General features: G+C 50.4%; 2 protein-coding genes across 2 annotated transcripts in view; both read right to left on the bottom strand.

The window, feature by feature from the left end:
* LOC135873891 (zinc finger protein 546-like) overlaps positions 1 to 20,836 on the bottom strand; it is a 53,766-nt gene that overhangs the window by 17,395 nt on the left and 15,535 nt on the right. Inside the window, exon 9 of the mRNA XM_065398500.1 lies at positions 3,752 to 4,449. Coding sequence (XP_065254572.1) covers positions 3,752 to 4,449 — 698 coding nt within the window. The remainder of the gene's footprint in view (positions 1 to 3,751; positions 4,450 to 20,836) is intronic.
* Positions 8,065 to 20,819, bottom strand: LOC135875080 (zinc finger protein 398-like). The gene is made up of 5 exons (XM_065400059.1): positions 20,796 to 20,819; positions 12,554 to 12,682; positions 11,730 to 12,116; positions 10,107 to 10,233; positions 8,065 to 8,186 (listed from the first exon to the last, which is right to left on the bottom strand). Exons 1-5 carry the CDS (start codon positions 20,817 to 20,819, stop codon positions 8,065 to 8,067), a joined length of 789 nt encoding a protein of 262 aa, XP_065256131.1.

Genomic DNA, 20,836 nt, shown 5'->3' with positions numbered 1-20,836 from the left:
TGACAGAGTGAGAGACGGCCAGTATTTGCCTCAGAAGAAAGTCTCTGTTCCATGGAAATGTTGGGAGGGAGAATCCTGGCTTTTCCACTGATTCACTTAGGCCAGTCACAGCATCCCCATGCTTCAGTTTACCCATCTGTAAAATGAGGATAATGATACTCAGCCACCTACCTTCCAGGAGTGACCCAAGGATGAATTAGCTCAGCGTCTGTACAGTGCTTTCAACATGCAAAGAGCTCTATAAAAGCTGATGGCCTGATCCCCGTCTCTTATACCAGTGTCAGTCACCGAAATCAGTGAAACTACACTGGCCTAAGACCCACAAGATCAGAATCAAATCCTCACTAGAACTGTCAGTGTGCTCAGCCCTCCAGGGATGGATCATTTTACTACTCAGTTGCTCTAGAGCAGTGGCTCTCAACCTTTCCATTCTACTGGACCCCTTTCAGGAGTCGGATCTGGCTTAAAGCAACAGAGAGTCCTGTGGCACCTTTAAGACTAACAGATGTATTGGAGCATAAGCTTTCGTGGGTGAATACCCACTTCGTCAGACACATGTAATGGAAATCGCGAGAGGCAGGTATAAATATGCAGGCAAGAATCAGTCTGGAGATAACGAGGTTAGTTCAATCAGGGAGGGTGAGGTGCTCTGCTAGCAGTTGAGGTGTGAACACCAAGGGAGGAGAAACTGCTTCTGTAGTTGGCTAGCCATTCACAGTCTTTGTTTAATCCTGAGCTGATGGTGTCAAATTTGCAAATGAACTGAAACTCAGCAGTTTCTCTTTGGAGTCTGGTCCTGAAGTTTTTTTGCTGCAGGATGGCTACCTTTACATCTGCTATTGTGTGGCCAGGGAGGCTGAAGTGTTCTCCTACAGGTTTTTGTATATTGCCATTCCTGATATCTGACTTGTGTCCATTTATCCTTTTATGTAGGGACTGTCCAGTTTGGCCAATGTACATAACAGAGGGGCATTGCTGGCACATGATGGTGTATATAACATTGGTGGACGTGCAGGTGAATGAACCGGTGATGTTGTAGCTGATCTCGTTAGATCCTGTGATGGTGTTGCTGGTGTAGATATGTGGGCAGAATTGGCATCGAGATTTGTTGCATGGATTGGATTTGGCTTGTGTACCCCAAGTTTCACCTCACTTAAAAAGCACTTGCTTACAAAATCAGACATAAAAACACAAAAGTGTCACAGCGCATTACTGAAAAATTGTTGACTATCTTATTTTCACCATATAATTATAAAATAAATCAATTGGAATATAAATATTGTACTTAGCCATTGTCTGTATGAAGTTTTAGTTTGTACTGACTTCACTAGTGCTTTTTATGTAACCTGCTGTAAAACCAGGCAAATCCCTAGATGAGTTGAGGTACCCCCTGGAAGACCTCTGCGTCCCCCCAGGGCTACGCATACCCCTAGTTGAGAACCACGGCTGTCGAGCGCCTCCACTAACAAACCAACCCTCACAGTAGGCCAGGAACTAATCCTCATTTTAACCACTGGGAAACAGAGAGAGAGAGAGAGAGAGAGAGAGAGAGAAGTGATTTGCCCAAAGTCACAGAGGGAACGAGTCCGCACTAGGACAGGAATTCCCTGCTCCCAGTCGTGTGCTCTGACCCCACCTATCAAAGCTCAGTTGGGCCCCCCACTGCTCAGATGGAGCAAAGCAAAAATATTCATCACAGAACTTGAGCACCAACAGCGCCATCTAGAGGCTGAAGACCCAAATGCTGGAACAGAACTGCTTTGCTAAAAATAATTTTTATTATTAAGGTGAAAGAACATTATTAGAAAACTATTTTTAACACATACATACAGGTAATTATATCATTCTAGATCACACACATACCGTACACGTTAAGCCATATGGTAACAACACACCACTTTTTAAAACCAGAGAGAAAGAAAGATACCGTTTCTGCAAATAGATGACCAGAACCGCTGGCTCCGGAGCAGGTGAGCATGTTCTCCAGCAGTCACAAGGTTAGTAGGAACAGCAGAATCCCAGAATTTGTAGTGATAGGGCTTTTTCTTTTTCTTGCCTTTCATGCTAGTGTCAAGGTAGATACAAATTTCAAACCTTATTCTTGTTTTATATACAGCTTTCTCCATAGACAGGCTGTGAGCTCAGGCACCGTTTTTTGGCTGTGATTAGGGGCGTTTCCCAATTTAAACGTATTAAAGTATTATTATTATTATTAAATAAAAACTACAGGGTTTGAGATCCCAGCCCATTAAGAGAACACATGGCCAGGCTTGAAGTTACATAGACACAGTTTTAAAAGGTAACTTGAAAGGGTTTTTACCTGCCAAGATCTCCACTCAGGCTGTATTGCAGGGGAAACCCCAACATTACTTGCAAAGTACACCATTTTGCCAGTTACCCCCACTTGCTAATCACTGACTGCTGGCATCTTATCTCTTACGAGCAACTCATGGGCTCACCAGGCCTGGAACATACAACTTACACCGCCATTTACTGATTCATTTGGCCCCACTCATTCGATGAGTGCCTCAATCTCTCTTAGAATCATAGAATCATAGAATATCAGGGTTGGAAGGGACCTCAGGAGGTCATCTAGTCCAATCCCCTGCTCAAAGCAGGACCAATTCCCAACTAAATCATCCCAGCCAGGGCTTTGTCAAGCCGGGCCTTAAAAACCTCCAAGGAAGGAGACTCCACCACCTCCCTAGGTAACGCATTTCAGTGCTTCACCACCCTCCTAGTGAAATAGTGTTTCCTAATATCCAACCTAGACCTCCCCCACTGCAACTTGAGACCATTGTTCCTTGTTCTGTCATCTGCCACCATTGAGAACAGCTGAGCTCCATCCTCTCTGGAACCCCCCCTCAGGTAGTTGAAGGCTGCTATCAAATCCCCCCTCATTCTTCTCTTCTGCAGACTAAACAATCCCAGTTCCCTCAGCCTCTCCTCATAAGTCATGTGCTCCAGCCCCCTAATCATTTTTGTTGCCCTCCGCTGGACTCTTTCCAATTTTTCCACATCCTTCTTGTAGTGTGGGGCCCAAAACTGGACACAGTACTCCAGATGAGGCCTCGCCAATGTCGAATAAAGGGGAACGATCACGTTCCTCGATCTGCTGGCAATGCCCCTCCTTATACAGCCCAAAATGCCGTTAGCCTTCTTGGCAACAAGAGCACACTGTTGACTCATAAGCACACTGTTGACTCTTCCCTTCCGCGTGTCTTCCTCATGCCCCACAGCAGTTTCCCTCACCCCGCCGCATGGTTATCTTTAGGGATGTGGCTTTCACACTATGGCCCCCAATTCTAACCTCAGATACTGGGGGTGCAACTATAAACGTAAAGCAATAGGAGTTGTTTTCCTGTATCAAAAAAGCAGCCTGACAGCCCACATTCCCTTGGCCAATACTTCCTCTGCACAAACAGCCTGTGGGTAAGACTGCTCTCGCTTTTTGGTTTAAAGACGCGGCCACGCTCCCTCCCACCCACGCGGCTAGTGCTCTTTGTCAAGCCGCACGGCTGTGACAGGCGGGAGCGCACACAGGCTCTCGTGGACTGTGCAATTTCCCCTGGGGCGTAGGGACAGACAGGTGCTTGGGGCTTGTCCGTTGCCTGTTGCGTTGCCGTGCTGCTGTTCTCAATGCCTGTTCACTGGGCTGCCATCAGCACCAGTGTTTATTCTCACCCCATGGTGCCCATCTTCAATACCTGCCTGGGACTGGGTGCAGCCTGCAGGTGACCCAGCTCTGTGCCGTGAACCCTGGCGTGATCCTTCAGGGACTCCTTGCAGCGGAAGCTCCTCCCGCACTCCCCGCACTGGTAGGGGCGCTCCCCGGTGTGGATGCGCTGGTGCTTCAGGAGGTGATGTTTCTGGATGAAGCTCTTCCCGCAAGCGGTGCACTGGAAGGGCCGCTCCCCGGTGTGGATACGCCGATGGTTCTGCAGGTGCTCCTTGCGGCTGTAGCTTTTGCCGCACTCGGTGCATTTGTAGGGCCGCTCCCCGGTGTGGACCAGCCGGTGCCGGACAAGGTAGGACTGGCAGATGAAGTGGATACCGCACTCGGAGCACTGGTAGGGCCGCTCCTGAGCGTGGCTCCGCTGGTGGACGACGAGGCTTTTCTTCAGGCCGAAGCTCTTGCCGCACTGGAGGCAGGAGTAGGGCTGCTCGCCGGTGTGAACACGGCAATGTACCGCCAGCTTGGAGGGTTCGGCAAAGCGCTTGGCACACTGGGCGCAGGCGTAGGGCCGCTCCCCCGAGTGGATGCGGGCGTGGTAGTTGAGCCGCGACTGGTGGATGAAGCTTTTGTTGCACTGGCTGCACTGGTAGGGGCGCTCCCCGGTGTGGATGCGCTGGTGCAGCAGGAAGTGCTCCTTGCGGCTGAAGCGGCGGCCGCACTGGACGCACGGGTAGGGGCGCTCCCCAGTGTGGGTGCGCTGGTGCACCGTCAGGTTGAAGTACCTGCGGAAGCTCTTCCCGCACTGGCTGCAGATGAAGGGCCGCTCCTCTGTGTGGGTCCTCTGGTGCTGGGTGTAGTGCTCCTTGCGGCCAAAGGTCTTGGCGCACTGGCTGCAGGCGTAGGGCCGCTCGCCGGTGTGGGTGCGGCGGTGGCTGCTGAGCTTGGACTGCTGTGCAAAGGTCTTCCCGCACTGGGCGCAGGGCCGCTCCCCGGTGTGGGTGCGCTGGTGGGACAGCAGGGTGTCTTTCCGGGTGAAGCTCTTGCCACACTGCAGGCAATGAAAGGGCCTCTCCGCGGGCTGGCAGAGCCAGGAGATGGCGACGACGCGCTGGGGCTCAGTGATTTCATTCCGGCCCTCCCTGCATTCGTTGGGCTGCCCCAGATCGCTCCCCAGATGCATCACCGGGCCAGGCAGACTCTCACAGGGTGCTCCCCACTCGAGAGCCTGCCCCTCGCTCTCTCTGCACGTCCCCAGTTGCACTCCACGTGGCTCTGGGCTGTTGTGGCCTTCCCTGACAGTCCCCTCCTCCGTTTTGATCACAAGCCCATCACCTGCTGCAACAAAATAGAACAGAATCCAGCACTGGTTTTATTTCCCCCCATTTCATCTACTTGGGCCATAAGAAACCACTGGGAATGTATTCGCTTAATACATGTGATCATGTCCCCTGCGCTGGGCATAGCAAATACAAGAGCTTCCTACTTCCTGACAGCTAATGAAGTTACTCCAGGGGCTTGGGCTGGCAGCTGGACCAACGCCGCCATGACCTGCTGGCCCTAACCCGAACGCATGCTGAATTACCCAACCAGCCAGATTCACAGGGGCAGCAGATATACTACAGTGACAGTTTCAATATTCCCCTTCTCCAGTCCAGAGCCCAGCACTGCTCAATAACGTCACATGGGTCAGGCTCAGGGCCGGCTCCAGGCACCAGGCAACCAAGCACATGCTTGGGGCGGCACCTGGTAAGGGGCGGTGGGGGGAGCGCGGCGCGGCATTCTGCGGGGGGGGCGGGCTCCGGCAGCGCGGCGCTCGGCGGGGGGGGCGGGCTCCGGCGTCGCGGCGCTTGGCGGGGGCGGGCGGGCTCCGGCGGCGCGGCGCTCGGGGGGGGGGGGCGGTTCCGGCGGTGCTCAGCGGGGGGCGGCGCGGGGCGCGGCGCTCGGGGGGGGGGTTTCCAGCGGCGCTCGGCGGGGGGGGCGGGCTCCGGCGGCATGGCGCTCGGCGGGGGGGGCGGCGCGGGGCGCGGTGCTCGGGGGGGGTGGCGCGGCGGGGGGCTCGGGGGGCGGCGCTTTTTTTTGCTGCTTGGGGCAGCAAAAAAGTTAGAGCCGGCCCTGGTCAGGCTAAGGCACAGGGCTGACATTTCGGAGCTGGCAGAGACCCCAGTCTTCTGATCACTGACTCTGCGTGACCTCGGGCAAGTCACGTTTGTGCTTCAGTCTCCCAGTCTGTAAAACGGGAACAATGGCATTTTCCAAGTCCCTATGGATAAAAGCAGAGCTGTGGAAGTGCTAACTATTCCCCCCACACACACACCTGCTCAGTGTGATACCCACAACAGATTTGCTGGACACTCTCATTTAACGTCTCTCCCAGTTTACGAAAGTCTATTACTCTATAACTCACACAGGCTGGGATCCGCAGGGATTTCTCGCTCTTCCAATTCTTGCTGAACTCTGCTGCACGACCCCTCCTCTAGTTTAACCTGGGATAAAACGTCAGGTGTCGAAACTGGAGAGTCTGTTCATGTAAATAGAGTTATTTTATTGCTGTATTGCTTAGCAGCCCTGTCACAGCCCAAGCCCCCATCCTGCTAGGTTCTGTGCAAACACAGATTTGTATATACTTTTCTAATGCAATTATAATGCTTCACAGAATCATAGGACTGGAAGGGATCTCAAGGTCGTCTAGTCCAGTCCCCTGCACTCATGGCAGGGCTAAGTATTATCTAGACCATCCCTGACAGGTGTTTGTCCAACCTGCTCTTAAAAATCTCCAATGACTGAGATTCCACAACCTCCCTAGGCTTAACCACCCTGACAGGAAGTTTTTGCTAATGTTCAGCCTAAACCTCCCTTGCTGCAATTTAAGCCCATTGCTTCTTGGCCTATCCTCAGAGGTTAAGAAGAACAATTTTTCTCCCTCCTCCTTGTAACAACCTTTTATGTACTTGAAAACTGTTATGTCCCCTCTCAGTCTTCTCTTCTCCAGACTAACAGTAATACTTGCATATTATTTTTCATGCAGAAAGCTCAAAATGCTGTACCAAGATGGGTACACATTATTATCCTTTCTCAGACACATCCACTTCGAAGGCACCACGAGGCTGACCTGGCTTGCCTCAGGCCACAAAGCAAGGCAGTGGTGTACCAGGAAGAGAATTCCAGCCTCCCGAGTCCCAGTCCTGAATCCTGAATCCACTAAGCCACAGAAACCACTGAACACTTTATAACAGACTGCAAACTGTGGGATGCTTTGGTATCAGGTACATTCCTTCAGCTTTGGAAATTGTTTATTCATGCCTTTTTGGCCATGTTAACTAGCTCCTTCTATCACACTCATTCCTGTGAGCTCATATGAGAGGCGATGGCTTAGCATCAGATCTGAAATACCCAAACACTCTGGAACCACAGGTTCAAATCCCAGGAGAGTCAACTGAGCTCTTAATCCTTCTCAGATAGAGAAATGGAGTCTCATGCTGTTTACAATGTGGGTGGGTGCTGGGGAAGGTATTTCAGAGAAGACCTTAAAAATAGAGGTGCTCTCTGGAGATAGTAGGAGCTCAGACACATTCCTCAGGAGTACTCATCCTTAGCCCAAGTATCCTCTTTCTACTACTTCTGTACAGCATGCAACGTGGTCGTTATGGCATTCCAGCCCAGAGGTGGCTGCATTTCAGTGGTGCTGTGCACATGTAGTTTGTGACGGCTGTTGGATGAAAGGCCCTTTATAAATGTAAAATGCTGTTGTTTACACATAGGAGAAACATTGCTTTGTTTTTTAAATTGTCTCTGAGAAATTAAAACTGGATCTCAGACCTTTGCTGGGGTGAGGCATGCGCTGAATGGACATGGGCATGGACATTAAGAAGGCTCCAGATGGGACAAAGGGAAACTGTAGGGTCCAGATGTGAGGAATGCCCAGAATGCTGAGAACACAGAGGGTTAGATTCAGAGTCGGCTGGGAATGAAATCGGTGGAGATTCCAAGAGTGACAGCTCTCACAGGCAAGGACAACAGAAATCCACAGGCAAGGGGATCGTGTTGGAAACAATAGGAGCTACCAAAGGGTTTATCCGATTTTTAGCTAAGTAAATAAAATTAATAAACAGGACAAATGTGGAGTCCTGGGCTGTCAATCTAGCCTCTTCCAGGAGCATTGAAACCACATCATATATATGTTTACACAAAAAGAAAGTTTAAGTGGAAGGTCAGATACCAGGTAAACACACAGATACCACAGTGAGGGGCACTGTGCAAGTTCTTAGACAGAGTTTAGTCCTTCGTCTGGTAAGTTTACAAAGGTTAAAGAAAACGAACTGTTGGCTAGTGATCTTTTAATCTGAAGATATAATTAGTCAATTGACACAGCACTATCCGTTTCAGATCTATTACTCACCAGTGCTGGGATCCACAGGGGTTCCTCTCCCCTCCAGATCTCCCTGCACCCTGACACCTGGTTCTTCCTCCTGTGCAGTCGGTGATAGGACGTCAGGTTTGGAGATGGTACAGTCTGTTCATGGAAAGAGACATTAAAAGACAAAGTGTCGGATTAATATTCGCTAGGCACCCAAGCCCCACAGCTTCTGTTTCTCACCAGAAGGAAGAGAGCGATCTGAACGGATTCTAATGTTAACTAAGACCAGAGGTGGGCAAACTACAGCCCACGGGCCACCTCCGGCCTGCGCGACCGTCCTGCCTGGCCCTTGAGCTCCCAGCGGGGAGGCTAGTCCCCGGCCCCTCCCCTGCTCTCCCCCGTCCCCCGCAGCCTCAGTTCGCCGCGCCACCAGTGCTCTGGCCCGCCACTCCTGCCGGGCAGCGTGGCGGCATGGCTGGCTCCGGCGGGGCTGCGAGCTCATGCTGCTCTGAGTGGCATGGTAAAGGGGCGGGGAGCGGGGGGGTTGGATAAGGGGCAGAGGGTCCAGGGGGGAAGGGAGCGGGGGGTGGTTGGATGGGGCAGAGGTTCGGGGGGGCGGTCAGGGGATGGGGAACGGGGGGGTGGATAGGCGTGGGAGTCCCGAGGGGCCTGTCAGGGGGCGGGTGTGTGGATAGGGGTTGGGGCAGGCAGGGGGGGTTGGATAGGCGTGGGAGTCCTGGGGGGGCGGTTAGGGGCGGAGGGTCCCGGGAGGGGGCAGTCAGAGGTCAAGGAGCAGGGGGGGTTGGATGGGTCAGGGGTTCTGAGGAGGGGGCGGTCAGGGGATAAGGAGCAGGGGGGGTTGGATGGGTCAGGGGTTCTGAGGGGGGCAGTCAGGGGTGGGGGGTCCCTAGGTGGTGATGGTCAGGGGACAAGGAGCGGGGGGGTTGGATGGGCCAGGGGTTCTGAGGGGGGCAGTCAGGGGCGGGGGGTCCCTAGGTGGTGATGGTCAGGGGACAAGGAGCGGGGGGGTTGGATGGGCCAGGGGTTCTGAGGGGAGCAGTCAGGGGGTGGGAAGTCGGAGGGGGTGGATAGGGGGCGGGGGCCAGGCTGTTTGCGGAGGCACAGCTTCTCTACCCAGCCCTCCAAACAGTTGCGCAACCCCGATGTGGCCCTTGCACCAAAAAGTTTGCCCACCTCTGACTAAGACCATACAAGAAGGTACATTAAAGCGCTGGGAGGAGCAGGATTGTAACTCCTAGAAGAGATGCGGGGTTCCCAGAAATGATGCAATTTGAAGACTTCTTCACTACATCAATATAATCCCTTTGTCCATCGACAAACCTGCAGAAAGGCCAGAGTCCATTTCAAAGGCCAGGCCAGGCCAGAGAGGGAAGACATAGAATGGTTTATATAATCGCATATGTCTGAGCCAGTAGAAATTAAAATATTGTTTTGGTTTATTGCTCGTTAATTACTATATTGGGAGGAAAACAGCAGCTCCCTTGACTCCTAACACAATCTCCTCTAAAACCTGCGTGCGTGTGCACACGTGTGTAGGGTTTTAAATGGTATTAGTAATAAATATGGAACATAATTATAAACTGCTAGACGCTACCACTGTTCCCTTTATAATCTACGCAGCTTTGATTCAAGAAACACCCTTTCAAGAAGGCAGCAGCACATAAACCCAGCACGCAGACTAGCACAGTTTTTTCCATGCTGGGGCGAATAAATGCAACCTGCAAATAAAAAACAGGACGCGAGTTGAAGGTATCAGAGCCAGGGCTGTGTGTGTTCCAGGCTCCTTTCCAATGGAGGATGGGTGGAACTGACCACCTAGCAAAGGCTCTGTGGGACCTACATGTTCATTCACCAGAAACCAAAGGAGCTGTCACCTCCAATTTATTTATGCAGCTCGCCAAGGGGAAAAACTACAAGAACTAGCTGAGGGGCTGCCCCATCTTTCTTTCATCACCCTAGGCTCCGGCTAGGCCTAAGCTTTAGTCAGTGAATCTGGCAACCTGGCACTTTGCTAAGCTCACAGCTTCTCATCAATATGTGAAATCTGAGCTTTACCCAGGGAGATCAAAGAGTCATAGCTGTCTTTCATCAAGTTCTTGTAAAGCTCCTTCTGCCATTCTTCTAAATTCTCCCACTCCTCCCTGGAGAAGTGGACTGAGATGTCTTCAAACATAACCGGGACCTGAAATCACAAGCATTACACACACAGCACTTTCCACTGCCATCCCATCTGCACACATCCTGCTTTTTATCTTATATTAAAAGGTCACTGTTGGTGCCTGCCCAGCCATCAACACCCAGCATGTCCCACCAGCTGTTTGGTAATATACATGAAATGTCTTGGGCTAGTTCTTCTCAGACAGGCAGCCACATCACAAATGGCACGAACGGGTACCCTTGCTGGTATCCTTGCCAGAGGAGACCAGGATGGATAAGGAGAGAGAATTTACTCTTTGATCCTTACAAGTGAGGATTAATGGGAAGGAGCATGGCCTAGTGGTAAGGAAGGAAAACTCAAGTTAGCAGGCTTGGGATCTAACCTCAGCTCTGATAACTGACATGCAGTCTCATAAGAACATAAGAACAGCCGTACTGGGTCAGATCAATGATCCATCTAGCCCAGTATCCGGTCTTCTGACAATGGCCAATGCCAGGTGCCCCAGAGGGAATGAACAGACCAGGCAGCCATCAAGTGATCCATCCCATCTCCCTTGACCATCCTGTGCCTCTGTTTCCCCATATGTACAATGGGGATAATGCTGCTTCCCCAGCACTTTAATGTGCTTACAACTCAGCTGAAAGGTGCTATACACATGCAAAGGAGACTTCTCCTTCTAGGCTACCTCTTTCTGCTGCTCATGACAGGTTACACCTGGTTTAAACTGTGTCCAACTGGAGACCAGACTGGAAAGATAAAGATGCCTTGGTCTAAAACAAACTGCAGCATTCATATATCTGCCCACAATTACCCAGTTCTCTCGCACCATTCAGTGGAGGAGCAATGGCACTGCTCCCCCACAACAGGCCCACTAGCTCAGCATCTCTTGGATACATTCATGGGTCCATCAATGGCTATTAGCCAAGATGGTCAGGGACACAACCCCATGCTCTGGGAGTCCCTAGCTTCTGACTGCTAGAAGCTGGGACTGGATGACAGGGGATGGATGACTCAATAAAATGCCCTGTGCTGTTCACTCCCTCTGAAGCATCTGGCACCAGTCGCTTGTTGGAGGACAGGATACTGGGCCAGAAGGACCATTGGTCTGACTCATTGTGGCCATTCTTACGTTCTCTGCTGGATGCTTTGTGGCTTGCTCTGTCTGAGGCCCAGTAAATGGCAAAGCGGGAAGCCCAGCTGACTGGCAGTAAGTATGCAGCCGATTGGAAAAGCATTTTGGAGATCATAAGAGTAAGGGCAGAGAATGATAAACCAGGTCCGTCAATCAAACACTAGGCAGGTGTTTACCTCACCCCATCACGCTCCTAAATCAGAGCAAGGATGGTGCAGAGACCATGGGAATATTAAAGATCCTGTCAAAAGGTGATCCGGCACCAAGCTTTACTTCTGCTCCTCATTGCGAGCTGGGATATTCGCACTCGGGGCCTAAATACCTTTGAGGATCTGGGCCTCAGATACTACAGTGATGAGACAACGGAGGTCCCTAGACAGACAGTTACCTTGGGAACTTCTCCCTTAGTGCCTGGGGGGAGCCTCAGGATCCAAAAGTTCCTGTTCTTCAGCAGGTTCTCCATGTTCTCCAGCCTCCTCTGCAGCCGTCCGTACCCCTGGATCAGAGTTCCCAGCACGGCCCACTTACTCTCCAGCTGGTTCCCAAACTCCACCATTGTTTTCTCACAGCCGACTAGTTTCTTCTCAGCCGTCCCTGTTCTCCCGTCCAGATTCAGCAACTGTGCAGCCTGAGAATCCACCTTCCTCCCCACGGCTTGGATGGCAGCCAGGACAGGGAGGGAAATCTCTGCAGGGTGCAGCTCGCTTGCTCTCCCGGGGGTCCCTTCAGAAGCGGGGAGGGGCTGCACAGACACGGGGCGGGGGGTGGCCAGAGCCTGTTCAGGACAAGACACCAAGCTGAAGTTGGGGGGCACATTCCCAGCTAACAAGTCAGATGCACGGAGGAAAGGGGGGCGACCATTCCCCAGCTATGGCCCAGGAGAAAGGGGCTTGAGAAGGCCGCAGGACAGGGAGCAAAGCCCGGAGCACACACCTGCTCTCCTCGAAGGCGAGGGAGGGAAGCTGGGGCCGGAGGAGGATCCTGAGGCAGCAGGAGGAAAACAACCCAAGGGGGCGATGCCAGCTCCCGCCGGGCTCACAGCCCCGCCAGCGCCGGGACGGGGTCTCGCTTTCACCCCGCACGATCCCCGCTGCCCGGGACCCCCCACCCGGCCGGGCAGCCCCGCGCTCCCCGCGCTCCGGCTCCCGGGGCCCAGGCCGGGCGGGGAGAAGCTCCCGGGGCCCGAGGCTCCCCCGCCCGCCGGGCCCTTACCTGGGCAGCGGCCCGCTCGGCCATGGCCCCCCCGGGCGGGGCTTCTCCAGCGGGCCCGGCCCGGCCGAGCTCCGCTCCCGCTCCGGGCTGGGCAGAGTCCCGGCGCCGCCTCGCCACGGGCCGGCCCCGCTGCCGGGCGGAGCAGAGCGAGCGCAGCCGGGAGGGAGCCGCGGCCTGGCTGCCGGGGCCCGGGAGCGGCGGGGAGGAGCGGGGCGGCAGCGGCCCCTGGCGGCGGGAATCGCCTCCCTTTCCCCGCCGTCACCGGGCGAGAACAGGCTCCGCCCCCGGGGGACCCGCCCATCCCCGTGTCCTCACACCACGGGCGGCCCCCGCCAGCCAGAGAGCTGGGGACCGCAATGGGGGGGGGGGGGGGGACGACACCGCAGGGCACTTGCCCCTAGTCCACGGCACACGCGTGGGACAAAGCACTGACCGCCCGCCGCTAGCCAGTGCCATGGGCCCCATCTCAGGTGACCCCGAGCTCTCTCCAGGGGGTGCCTCGGCCTGGGGGGGGGGGGGGGGTTTCCAGCCAGTACCAAATTGTCCCCCACGAAACCAGGTCTGGGAACAGAACAAAAGAACGGCCGTACTAGGTCAGACCAAAGGTCCATCCAGCCCAGTATCCTGTCTACCAACAGTGGCCAATGTCAGGTGCCCCAGAGTGAATGAACCTAACAGGCAATGATCAAGTGATCTCTCTCCTGCCATCCATCTCCAGCCTCTGACAAACAGATGCTAGGGCAGGGGTAGTGTTGAAGGAGGCACGCGAGCTGATTTTCAGTGGCACTCACACTGCCTGGGTCCTGGCCACCGGTCCAGGGGGCTCTGCATTTTAAGCTTCTTAAACATTTTAAAAAAAACTTATTTACTTTACATACAACAATAGTTTAGTTCTATATTATAGACTTGTAGAAAGAGGCCCTCTAAAAACGTTAAAATGTATTACTGGCATGCAAAACCTTAGAGTGAATAAATGAAGACTCGGCACACCGCTTCTGAAAGGTTGCCGACCCCTGGGCTAGGGACACCATTCCTTACCCATCCTGGCTAATAGCCATTAATGGACTTAACCTCCATGAATGTATCTAGTTCTCTTTTAAACCCGGTTATAGTCCTAGCCTTCACAACCTCCTCAGGCAAGGAGTTCCACACGTTGACTGTGCGCTGTGTGAAGAACTACTTCCTTTTATTTGTTTTAAACCTGCTGCCCATTAATTTCATTTGGTGGCCCCTAGTTCTTATATTATGGGAACAAGTAAATAACTTTTCCTTATTCACTTTCTCCACACCACTCATGAGTTTATAGACCTCTATCATATCCCCCCTTAGTCTCCTCTTTTCCAAGCTGAAAAGTCCTAGCCTCTTTAATCTCTCCTCATATGGGACCTGTTCCAAACCCCAATCATTTTAGTTGCCCTTCTCTACAACAAAACAGGGAATGGTGCTTGGGCTACTGGGCCTGCAGTAAAACCCACAGGGGGTGAGGAGAAAAGGGGCTGAATATATTTGTAATGCAAAGTTGTTGGAAAGTTTGCTTAGTATCATTGTCAGTGACTTAGGGAGGGTGTTTAAAATAATCTAAAATAACCCTAGGCCTTTTCTCTCCCCTCCTCAGCGCCAACCCATTTTTGGATGCTGTAAGTCACCTATATTTTCCTTCTGAGAGCTGACAGGTATATTCCCCATTCTCTCTCCCCTGATTGGACCATTAGTCTGACCCCTATGGCTGTTCTTGTGTTATGGTCTTATGAGATTGGATATGGGGGTTTTTGGTTTACTAATTGTATTGCTCAAGTAAATGAGGCACTTCAGATGCTTAAACTTTGCCTCACAAAATTTTTAAGTTTCCAAAATAGCGCAGGTGTGTATAAGAAACTATGATACAGACGATGAATTAAACTTAGCAGCAGCCAGGGAGGCACACAGCATCACGGGAAGGCTTAGGCCAGGGAGTGGTTTGGTGAGGAAAAACAGATATGCTTTGAGGAAAATCTGTTAGGAAAATACAGGCCTTGAGTCTGCTCTCACTCATAGTGGCGTAAAACAAAAGTAACTCCGCTGAAGTCAAAGGAGTAACACTGCCCTCTATGAGATAAGAGTCAGGCCAAAGGAAGCTGAAATGGAGTAACTCCAATGGGCCAGAGGCCTTGAGCAGTCTCTGTACAGTGTGGACTCTACCCATGTGATGTAGCCACACAAAATAAATACTTGCAGCATTGCCAACCCCACAGGTTAAAAAATCATAAGTCAGCCCCCCAAAAAAGATGATTTAAAAAATAAGAAATGTCCCAAGACTCAAGACAAGACTGCAAGAGTTAACAGTGTCTTTTGGGTGGGAGTGAAGGTTCTGCTTCCTGATTAGTGTAAACATATTAAAAATCAGTAAGGAGAAAACCACATCAGTGGGGAGTGCAGAAGCACATGAGCAGCTGGAAGTAGAGGCAGAAAAACCCAGACTGCTGTAATTTGCACACAAACACTAAATCTCTCATCAATTTATCAAGAGTAGCCTCTCTGAGAAATTGCTAATTACTTTGTTTGAGTTTATCTTTCCTACATGTGTTTATCTCCTTCTCTCTGAACGTGGTGCAATACACCAGCTCAAGTCAGGTCAGAGAATCACACCCACAGATTGTGTTGTTCGGTAACATCACATATGCGCACTCAGTCACTGGTGTATCAGTTTGCTGTCAGGGCTGTGAACAGTTTTTCCGTTAAACGTTTTTCAAAAAGCAATAATAATCCTGACATATAAATAACTTGGATGGTATGTTTCAAAGTTCTAAAATCAGTGCTTACGCAGTTTTAAAAATTCCAGTTTTTTTAATAACTTACTTTTTATAATCATTAAAAAAACCCTGCACCTTGTAAGGCAAAACTGTGGTGCAATTTGTTTCGACATTCCATGTATTATGAACAGCAGCAGTTTGTCAAAAATAGATTTTCAGCAATGTAAAACAAGATTTTCTTCTTTTTTTAAATAAAGGCTTTAATACTTAAATTTAAGCAAGGAATAGAAAGATTTGATGTCTATTATAACAGGAGTTAAAGGTTGGTTTTGGGGTTTTTTTTCATGGTTTAAGCAAGATTTGTTTTATTGTTTTAGAGGTAAAAATTGTGTCTGAATTCCATTTATTTATAATTATATATATATTAACTGACCATGTTTATTTATTTTATTTTTTTAAGTACCATGGGGGAATCTCGCTCTCTCGCAGGATCTAAGGTTTTTCAGGGTAGAAGCAGGATAAAAATGCAAGAAACAACGCAGGAGCAGGTGGAAGTAGCAGTGGGTATTGCAGGGCGGAATGGGAGCAGGATTAAAAAAAATAATCAGGCGGAGGGCTCTAGCTGAAAGCAGAAAGCAACAGGCGCTTTCACCCCACTGCCTGTCTCTACACATTGCAATAGGGTCCATGTTTAAAAGTGTGATTTGCTTATTGATATTTACAATATCCTGAACACTGTAGCAGGTAACTGCAAGCTCGCTGTGATGTAGCAGTATGTGTCCCTATTGCTGGGCTCACTCAAGAGGCTCTGTTAAATCTTGGTTAACAGTGGACAATGGAGTGGAAGATGGCAGCCTTCACGGGGGCCCACTCTGCTAAGTGAGAATTCACAATGAATGCCATCAACTCAACGACCGAATATCGCTCAGCGATTTCCCGGTCATCAGAGCAGCAACTCAACAAATCCTAAAGTTCCTCCTCAGGGCCATACAATGTGCCAAATAGGCACTTGAATAAGAATCCTGCAACTTAATGATGAAGGAGTCTCATGGGCAAAATACAAATATCCTGGAAACTTGCTGAAGACTTATAACATAGATGTCCTCACGTTGCAAGAGACCCATGTTGGCAATGACCAACAGGCTAGGCGCTACCGTATCTATGGATACAACCTAACGACTAGCCATCATCATCCTAAATATGGCTTGGCAATATACATCAAGGACACCATCACAGATTTTAATGTTATTCCACCAACCGAAGAGACCACCACATTTACCACAACTATCAAAATAGGAGAGCTCCACATTACCAACGTCTATACAGCCCCTAGCACAAGATGGCTAAAACCAGCGCTACCCAGCACTACTAGTCCATGCATCTATGCAGGTGATTTTAATTGTCACCACACTATGTGGGGCTATAAAACAAATGAAACCGATGACAAAGATCTCATGGACTGGATATCTGCACAAGACTTACAACTAATCTATGAACTAAAACAACAATCAACATTCCATTCAAGCCGCTGGCAATGTGAGTACAAGCCAGACCTAACATTCGTCTCTAAAGACCAATGTGGTAATACTCTTACCACAACATGTGAAGTACTATCGGCATTTCCAAACAGCCAACACAGGCCTATAATGATCTACGTAGGCATCAAAATTCCTGTGTTCTTTCTGAAACAGGTACCACGATGGAATTTTGCTAAAGCTGATTAGGATGTCTACAAACAGACTGTTGAGAAAACTGTTGCAAGGATTCCAGCGAGACCAGAATGCTATCAACGGTTCACAGGCCTCTTGAAAGTAGCAGGAAAGAAGAACATTCCTTGAGGCTTCCAGAGAAAGCACAGTCCCTGCTGGATGGGAGAGATGCAGGAGTTGTTCCGGCAGTACAATCAGACCAGGGCTCTCATATTGCAAAAGCCCTGCTAGACTCCCAGGGCCGGCTCCCAGCGTTTTTGCCGCCCCAAGCGGCGGGGGGGAAAAAAAAAAAAAAAAAAGCCGCGATCGGCGGCACTTCGGCGGGAGCTCTACAGCCGCCGCTTCATTCTTCTGCGGCAATTCGGCGGCAGGTCCTTCCCTCCAAGAGGGACTGAGGGACCCGCCGCCGAATTGCCACCAAAGAGCCGGACGTGACGCCCCTTTCCGTTGGCCGCCCCAAGCACTTGCTTGCTGCGCTGGTGCCTGGAGCTGGCCCTGTACACTCCCTTGACCCAGCAAGACGCCAGCGCTGGCTTGACTGCGTGCAAAACCTTGATTTTACACATTCAATTCGCTGAGCCTGGACACGACTATAACATCTTGGGGCCGCTAATCCCACAGAGTACAGGCCACCAAAAATCTGGCCAAACTCAATAGCTTCCAAACTGGTCGAGAACACAAAAAGCCCACTCGCTAAACACACAAGAAGAGAAGTGTATCAACAACTCTACCCAACACTCACATCAATCCCCCGAGGACCTTCCACTGTCAGCATTGAGGAAGTAAAAGGACTTGCCGCAATGAAAAAAGGGAAGACTGCAGGCCCTGATGGTATTCCGCCAGAATTCCTCCACCATCTCGGTCCCAAAGGACTTCAATGGCTAGCAACATTGTACTCCACTATCTTAAGGACAGTATGGATCCCTGAAATATGGCATGAGGCAATGGTAATTGCCATTCCAAAGCCTGGAAAGCCCCCGATGAAGCAGGAAACTATAGGCCAATTTCTCTACTATGTAGAACCTGTAAACTTCTTAAACATATCAACCTCAAAAGAATACGCCCTTTTACTGAACCAATTATCCCTGTCGAACAGGCAGACTTCCAGCCAAAACATAGTTGTGACCAAGTTCTGGTACTCACAACTCACATTGAATCTGGCTATCCAAAAAAAATAAAGACTGGCGCAGTATTTGCTGACCTGTCATCTGCGTATGATACTGTATGGATTAAGGGCCTGATGCTGAAACTTGTTAAAATTATTCCTTGCTACCAAACACTTCACCTGCTGTGGACCATGCTGAGTAACAGACACCTACGGGTGTACCTGGGTAATTAGACCAGCTCACCTTGTAGCATAAACAACGGGCTACCACAAGGCTCTGTACTTGCGCCAACCCTTTTTAATATTTACATTAGTGCCTCCAACTAAATCATGAAAATTTGGATAGGAAGATGAGCTTGCCATGACAATCCAAGCATCAAACCGCCATGACATTGAGAAAGCATTAACTGAGGACCTCTAATATATGGAACAATATTTCCGGAAATGGAGGCTCAAACCAAACCCTGGGGAAACAATAGTAAGCACATTTCATCTTGATAATGAGAGTGCCAAAAACATACTGAAAGTAGCTTTCTGTGGTAAACATATCTGGGAGTGAAACTCGATCGCACCCTATCCCCATGATCATCTTGAGACGGTAGCTGCAAAGATAAAAACGAGAGCCAGCATAATCCAGAAACTAACAGGTACAACCTGGGGTGCATCAGCATTGTGAACATCTGCAATAACACTTGTATATTCAGTAGCTGAATATTGTGCACCGGAATGGAGCAGATGCAGCCACACACGACTTGTGGATACTCAGCTAAATAGTGATGCGGTGCATCACAGGAACCCTTAAGTCAACTCCAACACCACGGCTGCCTGTTCTGTCTAACATCGCTCTCCTGCCGATACACCGAACGGCTGCAACATACAACAAAGCTCAGCGAATTCAGGAAAACAGATGCCTTCCTATTCATCAAGACCTTGACAACACCCCCCCCCCCCCAAGGTCTTAAGTCCCACAAACCTTTCTGGGGACATTCATTTAGCCTCATGCAATCAGGTTATGATCAGGAGGCTTGGAAAGCAGATTGGGCTAAACAAGACTAAGCACCTTGTGCCAGATCCCATGCAGAAGGTTCCTGGGTTTGACCTTCCACGGTCATCTTGGTCAACTCTGAACCAAATTCAAACCAACCATGGTAGATGCGGCTATCTAATGCACAAATGGAAAATCAAGGACTCCCCGGTGTGCAAGTGTGGTTCCCCAGGACTGACCATCGACCATATCACTACCTACTGCCCAACTGATAAATATGAAGGAGGCATCACTGCAATAAATTCTGCTACTCCTTACGTAGCCATTTGGCTCGATCAACTTCAGGTGAAATTGTAGTTGCTGCTCTACACCAGCCATACGAAAGAACAGCGGAAAATGCAAATTATAGTATGTACATCAAAATAAAAGCTCCAGGGAGAAACCCTGAAATGGCTGAGGAAATGTTGGTGGGGAGGTGGGAACAACCGCCTTCTCACTCTGAAGGATGAGGTGGCAGTGTTACCTTTAGGTTTTAGAAGTCATGATCAGATCTGTACATGTTACATAATAAAAAAATAACACAAATACCCCCCACACACACACGCTCCCCACCTGCCCAAGTGAAAAGCTCCACGGTGGTGACCTGGGTCCGGAGTCTGGGAGAACATCTCTTTGGATTTACCTACTAACATAGGTGCAGGAAGTAAGGGTGCTGGCTTGAAAGGGTGTCCATCATATAAAGGGTTTACAGTTTGGTTCAATGGCTCTCATTATACCCCACTATACAAATTGTTCCAGCACCTGTGCCTACTAATCTCCCATGTGTGCCCCATTTTTTTCAGGGTATTTCTCATTATCTCCCCTTTTTTATTTTACTCCTGAGTCCCTCCTCTGCTGGAGTCACAGAACTCAGATGTCCTCAAGGTGAGTGAAGGCTAAAGCGAGGGTCGCATTAGTAACAAGAGCAGACCAGACCTCCTAAACTATATTGGACGTGGGCCATGGGGCTGAACTTGAGATGTCAGCTTATACCCTAAGCAACTGCAATTCAGTCTTGTCCAGTGAAACCCAGCGACAGGCCCTCTATACAGAGTGCCCATCCCCCTCCTACTCCTAGTCATTCATGTCCCTTCTATCTCCCGGTGCTGTCCGCCTGCCATCGTGTGGGGATGTTTCCCAAGCAGAAGTTGGTTCCCCTGCGTGTCCCCACGGTACCGTTGCTGAATTTTCAGTTGAGAGAGAAGGATCCTCCTCAGCTGGTGTCCCTGGTTCCCCTTTCAGGTAGTGACAGAAGGAAGTCTACTGGCTGGGTTTCCACCTCTCCTCCAGGGGCTCAAACACAGTCAGATCTGATGAGGTGAAGCTCTCTCTAAACCATGGACGTTTCAACTCCTCCTCTTGCCTTTCATCTGACTAATGCACCTGCTGTACATTAACTCCACTGGCTACCACGTATCTTCCATCTTTACAACAAGGAGTCCGGCCTCTGCTCCCTGTCCGGGGCTCCAAGAAACCTCCGGATGCCCTTGCTCCGTGCTGTGGAGACTCTGATGTTCTTTCAGAGATTCCTCGTATCGGAAGCTTTTCCCACACGTGCCACATTGATGTGGCCGCTCCCGAACATGGACCTGTTGGTGTGTCTCTAGCTCAGGCTTCCCCATGAAGCTTTCCCTGCATTCAGTGCAACGCTTCAGCCCTTCTCCCGGGTCGTTACCCTGATGGCCGACACACCCGCCATGGCTTTTAGCAACAGGG

Source organism: Emys orbicularis, chromosome 2 (genome assembly GCF_028017835.1).
Source record: "Emys orbicularis isolate rEmyOrb1 chromosome 2, rEmyOrb1.hap1, whole genome shotgun sequence".
Taxonomy (NCBI): Eukaryota; Metazoa; Chordata; order Testudines; family Emydidae; genus Emys; species Emys orbicularis.
The sequence above is the reverse complement of the archived record's forward strand: the minus strand, read 5'-3'. Positions and strand labels throughout refer to the sequence as shown.

Bases quoted from the DNA above. Each gene is read 5' to 3' on its own strand.
- LOC135875080 (XM_065400059.1), bottom strand. From the start codon at position 20,819: ATGGCGGGTGTGTCGGCCATCAGG. The intron at 12,117-12,553 runs GTAAGGGCCCGG...TGTCCTGAACAG, and splicing joins CCGAGCGGGCCGCTGCCCAG to GCTCTGGCCACCCCCCGCCC. The intron at 8,187-10,106 runs GTAAAGCTCAGA...TTCCATGAACAG, and splicing joins TGACTCTTTGATCTCCCTGG to ACTGTACCATCTCCAAACCT.